Source organism: Pseudopipra pipra, chromosome 10 (genome assembly GCF_036250125.1).
Source record: "Pseudopipra pipra isolate bDixPip1 chromosome 10, bDixPip1.hap1, whole genome shotgun sequence".
In the NCBI taxonomy this organism is placed as follows: Eukaryota; Metazoa; Chordata; class Aves; order Passeriformes; family Pipridae; genus Pseudopipra; species Pseudopipra pipra.
Window position 1 is genome coordinate 21383926 of NC_087558.1, and position 10945 is coordinate 21394870.

At 55.7% G+C, this 10945-nt stretch overlaps 1 protein-coding gene across 1 annotated transcript; it reads left to right on the forward strand.

Moving 5' to 3' along the window:
* The first annotated feature begins 6540 nt into the window (after positions 1–6540).
* On the forward strand, positions 6541–8938 carry SOX14 (SRY-box transcription factor 14). The gene is made up of 2 exons (XM_064666642.1): positions 6541–7484; positions 7638–8938. The coding sequence occupies exons 1-2, from the start codon at positions 7213–7215 to the stop codon at positions 7933–7935; spliced, it is 570 nt and encodes a 189-aa protein (XP_064522712.1). The 5' UTR covers positions 6541–7212; the 3' UTR covers positions 7936–8938.
* Positions 8939–10945: the final 2007 nt, after the last annotated feature.

Below are 10945 nucleotides of genomic sequence, written 5' to 3' on the forward strand. Positions count from 1 at the left end.
GTGCAGCTCTGCTGCCACCCGTGGTGTCTGTCCTGCAGCAGGGTTGGTGCAGCTCAGGCTGCAGCCCCACCGAGGTGGATCTCCGAGCGGCTCGAAGGATTTGGGTCTTCTCCATCCAAATGCTTTACTGCCTCCATTCCCCCTCATTTTTTTGGAGTCCAGCAGGATGTTTCCCCCTCTCTTGGCTCTGCAGGCTTGTTTCACAGCCTTGCTGGGCAGGAGCTCAGTCCAGGGAGGGTGCTGGAGACCACTGCATGGCTGGAGGCCACAGCCCTGCTGCTCTCCTTGAGGGAAGGAGTCTGCAGTCCTGGAGAGGATGATGGGGGGGGTTTCCTTTACTGCTGGGGACCCATTGCTGAGTCCCCACCAGAATATGGTCTCTGAGATGGCATTTGACTCAGCCCAGAGCAAACAGCCAGTCTGTGTGCCACGTGTGGGCACCTTCCCTGCTCAGGGGCAGGTGACCTCACTCTGTTCTGCTGAGTCTCTGAGGACCTTTCCCAGGCTGGGCACGAGCCAGGGAGCAGGTTTGTCTCCAAGATGCCACCCCAAACATCTGGCAAGAAACAAAAGGCATCTCAGAGGCATCTGGGCTCCCATAAAACAGCGTTTGCCCTTTCAAACTGTAGGGATGGGTGCTTGCCTTGTGGTTTTTCTGAAGCTGCTTCACTCAGGGAGGTCAGTGACAGGGTTGAATTTTCCCTAAACAACAGAACTGTTTGGCTGTTAGACCTTGTTTCACAATTTCATTCCAAAGCCAAGCAGCATCTCAATATTTGAGTTGCACAGAGCAAGGGAGGGTCTCAGGTTTGAGGCTGGAGAGCATCTGTAACTACCATGGAATGCAGGAGAGCACGGAGCATTTCTTGCTTACTGGAGCATCTTTTACAACTGTGACCCATCTCCAGCAATCCAGAACCCAAACAATACACTCAAAACCTCCTTCTGTTCTCTGGAGGTTGTCCAGTTCATCTTGGATAACTTCTCCAGGGTTATAGCAGTCAGCACTTAACAACTGGCACTCTTGGAGTCCTGCCTTTTTCCTGGGAATGTGTCATGGGGAAGAAATGGCCTTCATTGCTTAAAAGATCCCAACCTGCCCCGGGAGCTTCACGGTGAGGTGCTGAGGACAGTTGTGTGAGTAGTGAGAAGAGACCTGGAGTCCTTCCAGGAAGATAAATTGGCAGTTTATCAGATCCTTGATGTGTCTCAGGTGTTGTCTTCTCAGAGGCTTCGTGTTTCTGCCACATCAGGGTATGTGAGAGGAGCAGGGGGGCAGCTGTATTGGCTCTTGCATGGTTTGGTTCCTTTAGGTGGGAAGTTTCCCTGCACTGTGGGCCTGGCTCTGTTCCTGGGGACAGAGCTTTCACAAGGTGGAACACACTGACCAAAGAGGCCAGTTTGGACAGAAAAATCTCACTCCCCCTTGTCTGGATGTGTGATGCTGACAGATCCAAAATAAACAGAGTGGACATGAATTGAAGAACCCTTCACTAAAATAACAGATGCTCCTGAAGCTCCAGCCCTCGGGGACTCCGGAGGCTCTGCCTCTGAACACCATTTGTCTCACTCAGATATCCTGATGCAAAATGTGCCACTCGGGGACAAGACACGGATTTGCAAGAACCCCCAGCCTAGGAACTGTGTTGAGAGCACATAAATCACGAGGAGGAGAATTTTTCTCTGCACCTTGAGCAGATCTCCACTTCTCACATTATTTTACCTGGACCACAGTAACAACAGGACAGTGTTTTTAGCGTGTCCTCTGTTTGCAGGACACAGAAGTTGGGCACATCTGTCTGAGCAACATGTGCTCTCCACGTGCTCCTTCCATGTCAGCCATCCAGAAGAAGCTGCTCCAGAGCTCACCTGGCACCCCAAACCCCACAGGTCGCTTCCCTCCCCTATCCCGAGCTTTTCATCCAGCCTTGGACCGGCCCCTGTGTTTCTCCCAGCCCCTGTGCCTGAGGCACTGCTGGGAGCAATCACACTCCCGTGCTTCCTGCTGCTCCAGCAGGATGCTGTGTCACAGGGATGAAGCCATCAGCCTCCCCAGGAGCAGAAGCAGGGGAGTGTGTGAGATAAACAGTTCAGCCTTGGCACTTTGCTTGAAAGTTGTTGCTTCTATTTCAGAGCTCATGTGCCTGAAAACCTGTCTGGTTTTTTTTTTTTCCTGACTGTATCAGTTGGTCTAATAAAAGATACAGCCTCTCCTTACAAGCCTGCTCTGCACTCCTGAGCTCAGGTCGTTTATCCTTCCCTTCGTGCTGCTGACAATGACTGAGGCTCCCTGGCCAGGCAATATCTGGGAAGTCAACGCTGTGTCAAGCCCCAGGTTTACATCCATGGCCACAGTGAATGGACTTATTTTACTGGAGAGACTCATCAGCTCTCCCTCCTGCTGCTTTTGCTGCAGGGAAAGCAAAGCCTGTGGGTGAACTCCACAGCCCCTTCCCTGGGGAGGTGGGCTCAGGCACCCAGGTACCTCATGGGCTTCTGCAGAGAGAGTCTACCCCAGGCAGGGGAATCCCAAGGGCTTCCCACCAGGCATTTCTCACCCTGGAGAGGATGAACAGCTCTTCAGCCACTCCTTAGCTATTATTTAACTGCTAAAGTTGCTGAGGAAAGGCCAGGAGGTGGCCCAGAGGTGGCACTGCCTCTCGAGTTTTTGGTACCCAGAGGCCTTCTGTGGGTCCTGGAGAGCCCAGGCTGCCATCTGGCTCCATGAGGACAGGTTTGGTGCTCTCTGCCACAGTGCCATGTCCTTCCCAGGGTCAGCAACGTCAACCCAAGTGGCTGCTGGCCTGGCTGCAGTTGGTGCTGCCCAACACAGCCCTTCCTGTGGCAACACAGAGAACTGGAGATGTGGGACACAGAGAAGGAAGAAGATCAGACACACAGAGGGAAGAAGATTTTTCCAGTGAGGGTGGTCAAACACTGGCACAGGCTGCCCAGAGAGGTGGTGGATGCCCCATCCCCGAAAACATTAAAAATGAGGTTGGATGAGGCTCTGAGCAGCCTGATCCAGAGGAAGGTGTCCCTGCTCATCGCAAGGGGCTTGGATTCAATGACCTTTACAGGTCCCTTCCAACCCAAGCCATTCCATGACTCTATAATTCTAGAACTGTGCTTAATTTGATGGTCTGGGAAGGCTGATATAATTCAGGGCACGAAATCCTGCTGCTGGCTCCCTGAGCAGGACCTTCACCCCAAGGAGCAGCCCTGGACCTGCCCATGGAGTCAGCAGGGGACAGGTTTCCTAGTGTTGGTGGTGAGTGGCCACACCACAGGGTTATCACCTGCAGGGAGCCTGAGCCAGGAGGGAAATCCCCTGGAGAAAAAAATACACATCACCTTCCTATGAACAGCAAAGTGCAAAGAGAAATGGATGCTGCAAAAGAGCAAAGAACAGATCAGCTTTGAGGAGGGAGATCTGGAAGTGCTCCTTATGCTGAAGGATGGGGGGGGTCCATGGGATCATGGAGCGTCACAGGGCAGAACAGAAATGAAGCGTTGAAAGGGCTGTAAACTTCACCCTCAGGGCTTAAACCGGGTCCTCATCCACAGGGAATCTTTATTTTTGGAGCAGGTTGTGGTGCCTTCAGAGGAAGCATCTCCTGTTGGCCAGGGTGAGAAAGCAGCTCCGGGCTGATCCAATCTGCCACATCCATCACTGCTCCCCTCTCGTGTCAGGGATGTCCAGGGCAGTGACCTGCTCCATTAAATCTCTCCAAGCAGGGGGCTGGATCCGTGTAACTATTTGTAGCTGGAGTTGCATCAGTGATTTTCTCAGGGTTGAGGGGGGATAAAATTGAGCAAGAAATACTGTAAAAATGCAAAAAACCCCCACCAGACCTTTAAGTCTGTTCCACACAGTATCTGTGAGTGCATCAGTGCTGCTGCTTGTATGAGCTGCTGGGTGCATATATTTTCCATAATATCTCTCTCAGAAAATATTATTTGATGGCATGTGATTAAAAAGGGTCTTTTTTTAATATGTGGCACATGCATAAATAAGTGGATGTGTGCACTTGCATGTAAAAAAAGTAAATATGAGTGGAAAGTAGCAAAATAATCATCCCTGGCAGTGACTGCTGGGATTCTGTGCACTGAGCTAATGCAAGAGAGTTGGAAAAAGCATTCCTGGTGGTGGGAATCTCATCAGGTCCTGCAGAACAGCGAGGGGGACTGGTGTCCTCAGTGTCTCTAAAAAACTCCAGACACTCAGAAGTCTTTCCAAAATGTGCTTCCTTCAATTAAAAATCAATTAATACTCCCCTCCTTTTCCCAGCGCCTGAAGCATTAAAAAAAAAAAAATAAAGTTATTTAAAGATCCACTCTTTTCCTAAATAAAGTTTGGAACGGGGGTATTTTCAAATGATAGGTGTTCTTCTCTCACTTTTGGCTGTTGCAAAAACAACCATGATTCCTGTGAGCAAGAGGAGGAGGATGAAGGCAGAAATACAGCTCTATTTATGCTGATACTGGATCTCGGGCTACATGATCTCATCTAATTTAAAGTTACTCCAAATGAACTATCTCCAAGAATATAATTTTAATGTTTCCCTATCAGGCTATTCTTATCTCTCTGCATTACCATGATATCATTCAGGAATAATAATCGCACTATTAGTTTTGGTGTCTAAACAAGCTGCCGAGGAGAAAGGGATTTCAGTCACCGCCCTGGAAATCGCTGCTCTCCCAAAAAAAAAACCCCAAAACAAACCCCAACCCCCCAAAAACTGTACAAACTTTATAAAATCCAACCTCGGGGGATGCACAGCTGCAACGGACGCCCTTCCAGGACAGGTGATTTCGAGGGAAAATGGAAGTATTTTAAGCATTTAAGGACGGAGGCGTTGGCGTCTCGAAGGAAATCTTTCTTTTCCTCCTATTTTTTTTTTTTTTTCCTGTTCGCGGGGGGATATCTGGGATGTAAATGAACAAACTGGAGCCCGAAATGCCCCGAGCTGATGCGGCGTGCGATGCAGCAGGCGCGGGCGGCAGCCAATGAAAGCCGGGCTGCCGATTTTTTATCATTAATATTGTGGAGCAACATTAACTGATTGGAAAGACTTTTCGGGAGCGGGCAGAGCCTGCGAGCCATCACTCCCTCCCGAACGATTTCGTCTTGCCACCCGGATTTTGGAGAGCGACGCCAGGTCCCCCTCGTTTCGTCTTGGCGAGGGATGATAATTTCTCCCCCTCCTTCGAAGAATTTGAAAATAAACAATAAAAACAAAGGGAGTTTTGTGTGTTTTACACGGCGGAGGGGGGAACACGCGGTGCTGAGGAGAGGGGCGACGGGGAGCGGCTCCAGCGCGCCTTTCCCGCGGACGCGAAGCGCGGGGCTGGGGCCGCTGCGATCGCTGTTTCCACGAGAGAAAGGGGGGTAAAAAAGAAGTTTCCACGCGTGTCACCCCACCACGGCCACGGCAGCGCTCGGAAATCCCAGCCCCGGCCCGCCGGGATACCGGGACCGCGCGTGGCACGAGGTCCCCGAGGGGGTCACAGCGCAGGCGACCCTGGGGGGGCAACTGGGGGAAGGGGCCGCCTGCACCCCCTTTTTTTGTCTGCTGGTCCCATAGGGACATCAGCGGCTTCTGGGGGTGAAGGCAAGCGCGGGGCAGCTCACCTTGGGATGGGGGGAAATTTCCCTGAGGAATTTCCCGCCCGCCGCCCCCTCTCCCGCTCCGGGCACGGCTGTCCCGGCGAGGGTCGGGAAACTCGCGCTGCGTTTCTGGGCGCAACGAAAAAAGCCGCTGGGACGGGGCTGGAGGCAGCAGAGCCAGAGCCGCGGGTGCTGCCGGCCCCGTCCAGGTGAGCGGGCTCCAGGTCCTTTGCCCCTTTCTTCTTCCTCCTCCTCATCTTCCTCCTCCTCCTCGGCTCCGCACGCTCAGGGCTCTGCCGGCAAATGAAAGTCATTTATTGTGAAGAAGGAGGAAATAAGGACGAAGGTGGTTTATTCTATTACTATTATTATTATTATTATTATTTGGAGGAGGAAGGGGGTAGGTGAGTGCCCCCAAATAGCAGCGCCCTGGCATGGAGAGGCCGCGGCCGAGGTTCCCCCCGGGCAGGAGGGGAAGTTCTGGGCGGAGCGGCGCGGGGGGAGCCCCGAGGGGCCGGACCGGCCGCCCCCCCGCCCGTCCCGGGAGCCCCCCCCGACATCTCGTTTCTCTCCCCGGTCGCTGTCGGACGCGGGCGGGCGGGGGCCGGGGGTGGCTTTTCGGAGCAGGTTTGTTAACCAAAGCAGGTGCTAAAAACCAATAAGCCCGGAACAAACGCGGTCCCCCCCGGGAGCCGGGACAATTGTTTCCATTTAATAAATATTTTTCCCACGGGCGTTTCGCGGGAGGCAGGCAATTATTCAAAGCAAGCCGGGACGCGGGCCGGCTCCCGGGGTTAAGCGGGGCTGCGGAGCGGGGAAAGCGGGGGTTGGGGGAGCGGGAGAGCGGCCGGGAGCGCGGGGAAGGCGGGGGGGAAGCGGCAGAGCAGCAGCGCTCGCAGCCCCGACGGCGGCGGCGGCAGAGCCTGGAGGGCGCCGGGACCGGCCCCGCTCCGCGCACCCCCGGCACGGGGGAGGACGAGGAGCACGGGGATGACCCCCTTCGCCTTCCCCCTTCCTCCACAGCTGCTCTTAGCGCAGCAACTCACAAAAGCCTTCCTTTTAATCCGCGCGTTGGCAGAGGGTGGGGGGGTCCTCCCGTCCCCTCCTTCCTCCCTTCCTCCTCCTCCCCGCGCCGTCCCCTCCCCTCCTCTTCCTCTCGCCCTTCCTCTCTCCCTCTCTTTTTAAGCGGGCCCCCTCCGCGCTGATTGGGCGCCCGGCCGCGCTGTGACCGCCCTGCCGCTATGTCAGCCTGCCCGCCGCAGCCCCGCGCCTTTGAACTGCCCCGCACGGCCCCGCGTCCCCACGGCCGGCCCGCAGCAGCGCCCGGCGGCTCGCCGCCCGCCTAGCCGCCCGCCGGGCCCCGCGGGCCGCGCTCCGCTCCGCGCCCCGCTCCGCGCCCCGCCCCGGCACGGCTCCCGCCGGGGACGGCCTTGGCGGAGGACCTGTGATGATCAGCTGAGCCCGCTCCTCCCGCTCCTCCGGCTCCTTCGGCCTCCTCCTCTCCTTCCTCCTCCTCCTCCTCCTCCTCCCGCCGCCGTCCGGAGCCCCGCACGGCCGCGCCGCGCCCCGCACCGCCGCCCGCCCGCCCGCCCGGCCGAAGCATGTCCAAGCCCAGCGACCACATCAAGCGCCCCATGAACGCCTTCATGGTGTGGTCCCGCGGCCAACGGCGCAAGATGGCCCAGGAGAACCCCAAAATGCACAACTCGGAGATTAGCAAGCGGCTGGGCGCGGAGTGGAAGTTGCTCTCCGAGGCGGAGAAGCGCCCCTACATCGACGAGGCCAAGCGGCTGCGGGCGCAGCACATGAAGGAGCATCCCGACTACAAGTACCGGCCCCGGCGCAAGCCCAAGAACCTGCTGAAAAAGGACAGGTATGTCTTCCCTTTGCCTTACCTCGGGGAAACCGATCCCTTAAAGGCTGCCGGGCTTCCCGTGGGGGCCACTGACTCGCTGCTGAGCTCCCCGGAGAAGGCCAGGGCTTTCCTGCCTCCCACCTCAGCACCTTACTCCTTACTTGACCCCAGCCAGTTCAGCTCCAGCGCCATTCAGAAGATGACTGAGGTTCCTCACACCTTAGCCACCAGCACCCTGCCCTACGCCTCCACCTTGGGATACCAGAACGGGGCGTTCGGCAGCTTGAGCTGCCCCAGCCAACACACCCACACTCACCCCTCGCCAACTAACCCGGGCTATGTCGTGCCGTGTAACTGTACCGCTTGGTCGGCTTCCAGTTTGCAACCTCCGGTTGCCTACATATTATTCCCGGGCATGACCAAGACTGGGATAGACCCCTATTCTTCAGCACACGCGACTGCCATGTAACACCCACCCACCCGCACCCCACGGGCGTGTGCGTGCGCGTGTCCCCCGCCCCGGGTGGCGGCCGGAACTGGGATTCCTTCGTGTGTGCATGTACATAAAACCTGCAGGAGCAAAAGGCCACCCGACCCAGGACTCTGCCGCCCGCCGCCGGGCCGGGACAGACGCGGACGCTGCCTCGGAGATGCTCTCGCCTAAAGCTCGCCCCGAGAGCTGGCCCCGGGCTCGGGGGGGGGATCTGCAATCGCGGGGGCAGATAGGAGCCCGGCACTTGTAAGAGTTGTAAATGTGTTTAAAAACAAAAAAGGAAAAGCGAAGCTTGAACTGCCCTTTCGGGACAAAGCGGGGGTGAAAAAGAGAAAAAGAAAAAAAAAAAGAGAGAGAGAGGCGGTTTCGATTTTTATTTATTATCTTAATGTCTATGAGTTCTCCAGGGGTCTCATGTCACTTGGACTTGACTTCGGGAAGTCCCGGTCTTACTCTGATTTTATTTTTTTTCCCTTGTTGTTTTCCTTTTGCACATTGAAAGACGAGATCAGCTGTGTTATATATATATAAATATATATATATTTTGCCACCACGCACTACTAGGTAAAATTGCTTTTCATGTCAGAAAAAGGCTCTTCAAAGTTAAAAAAGGAAAAAAAAAAAGAAAAAAAGAGGGGGAGAAACATTTATATTTAAAACATATGATAGTGTTTGCTTAATTTAAAACAGATAGTCCTTAAATTTGTGTGATCCAGTGAGACTAGATCTAAGTTTACTTTAGACAGAGCGTCAGGTATGAAGTCAGGCAGTAGAATTGTAAAAAAATTAATACTACTACTAATAATAATAATAACGAAAAACCGAATAAAAACGATGGCAATTTAAATAAGTTTTCACAATGTCTTGGGGGAAGAAGAAACAGAAACTAAGATGTACCCGGCAGGATTTTACCTCGTTAAACCTTTTCATTTGTTGAACAAAGACGTTTTTGAATAAAGACAATCTGTCATCAAACGAGGCAACTGCGTGTGTGTGAGTGCAGGGCCGCGGCCCCCCGCGTCCCGCACCGGGGGCTGCCCCCGGCTCTCCCCGCCCCGACCCCCGAGCGCAGCGGGTCGGGGCCGCTTTGGAGCCGAGCCGAGCCGAGCCGAGCCGGGTCGGGCTCCTTTGGAGCCCGTCGGGGAAACGCGGCTGCGGGGAGAGAGAACTTGGCGGAACGCGGGGATGGAGCGGAGCAAAGCCCGGGGGCTGCGGGGGGCTGCTCCCCCACGGCCCTGACCCCCATCCCGTCGGGGAACGGGGGTTTGCCCAAGTTGCCTCCGCGGCGTTGAAGTTTTACCGGTGCGAGGAAATATTTGGAGCGGAGAGGGGAGCGTTGGCGGTGCTGGAAGGGGGTGGTTTGGAATAAGCGTCTTGTCCGGCTCGATTAGTGATGTTTGGGGGGCTCTTCCCTCTGCGGAGGGAGGGAATTGGGGGGCAGAGAGGAGGGGAAGGAGGATGAGGCAGAGGATCCGTCTGGAGGGGCTGAATAGCCGGAGCGCGGCGTGTTTGGATGTGCTTTGCTCATTAAGTGCTCTTTGGAGACCGATGTTAGAATTAAACGGCGTAACACAATTAACATACATGGGGCTTGAATGGGAGGGTAAGCGGGGGAAGAATAGATAGATAAATAAATGAGAGATCAGGCGAAGGTAAACAAAAGGCGAGAGGAGAAAAGGGCTGAAAGGAGAGGTTAGAATGGCTGCTCCAGCCTCGTTTAGCATGACAAAACGGCTCTTACAAATGAGGACAATTAAAGGAGCTGGCTTGGGGAGGGCCCGGAGCCGCGGGACGATCCGCTGGGACGCGCGGGGCTGGCTGCGGCCGGCGTGGGGCGGCGCGGCGGCGGCGGGCGCTGATGTAACCCCAGCTGACAGGCGCTGTCAGCCCGGCTGATAACACCGATAGCTCAGTGTCCGCCGACATCCAGCCGCATTAGGCTGACAATGGGCGCGGGCAGAGCCGGGCGGGGGGAGCGCCGGCCCCGGCCCGCCGGGCCCCGCCGGGGATGGGGCAGAGCGGGGGCCCCGCGCTTCCACCGCGGCCCAGCTTTGGGGGACACCCTGAGCCGGGAGCCCCTCGGGGGGAGACGGGCTCGGGGGGGGGGGCCGGGGCCTCGGGGCGACAGCGGGGCGAGGTGGCGAGACAGGAGCGACAGGGTTGTAAACTTTGGCAGGAATCTTTCCTTCGTACTTTCCCTCTTTCTTTCCCTCTCTTACTCCTTTCCTCCTCTTTTCCTTCCTTCCTTCCTTCCTTCTTTTCTTCTTTTCTTCTTTTCTTCCTTCCTTCCTACCTTTCTTCCTTCTTTTCTTGTCTTTATTTTTTAATCTTTTCTCCCTCTCTCATTTCCCCCCTTCTCTCTCTATCCCCTCTCTCTCCTTCCATTCTCTTTCTCCCTCTCCCTTTTTTCCCGTTTATGTCTCTCTTTTCTTGCCCTCTATTCCTGCTCCTCGTTCTCTTTTCCTCTCTCCCTCGCCGTCCCCCTCCCGTCCCTCTCTCCTGCCCCTGCGTTTCGTTCCCGTTCCCCGCGCCGTGTTATCCCTCCAACCCTCTCGCCGGGCTGCAGGTGTGTAGCTATTTAACTCGTGGAGATAAATAAATTAAATAATGATCTTGACACTGCAATGAACCGATTGCTGACTTTGATGTCAAAAGGAAACCAAAAACAGAAAGAAAGGGGGAGAGAGAGAGGGGTGAAAAAAAAGCTATTCCCTCGAGGGGGAAATGCAGCTCCTTGTCAAACCTGTTTCCCACAACTGTCTCCTTCTTTCAATAAAATCATTAAACAAAGGCCGCGGGGTTATGGGCACCACGCCTTGGGTGCGCGGCCGGGCGCTGTCCCGGGCCGGGCTGCGGGACCGCACCCGCGGAGCCGAGCGGGGCCGAGCAGGGCCCGGAGCACCGCGGCCTCGGGCCCGAGTCGCTCCCGCCGCCAGGCCCGCTCCCCCTCAGCTCCCCTCACCCCAATTCCCCTTTTTTCCATCTA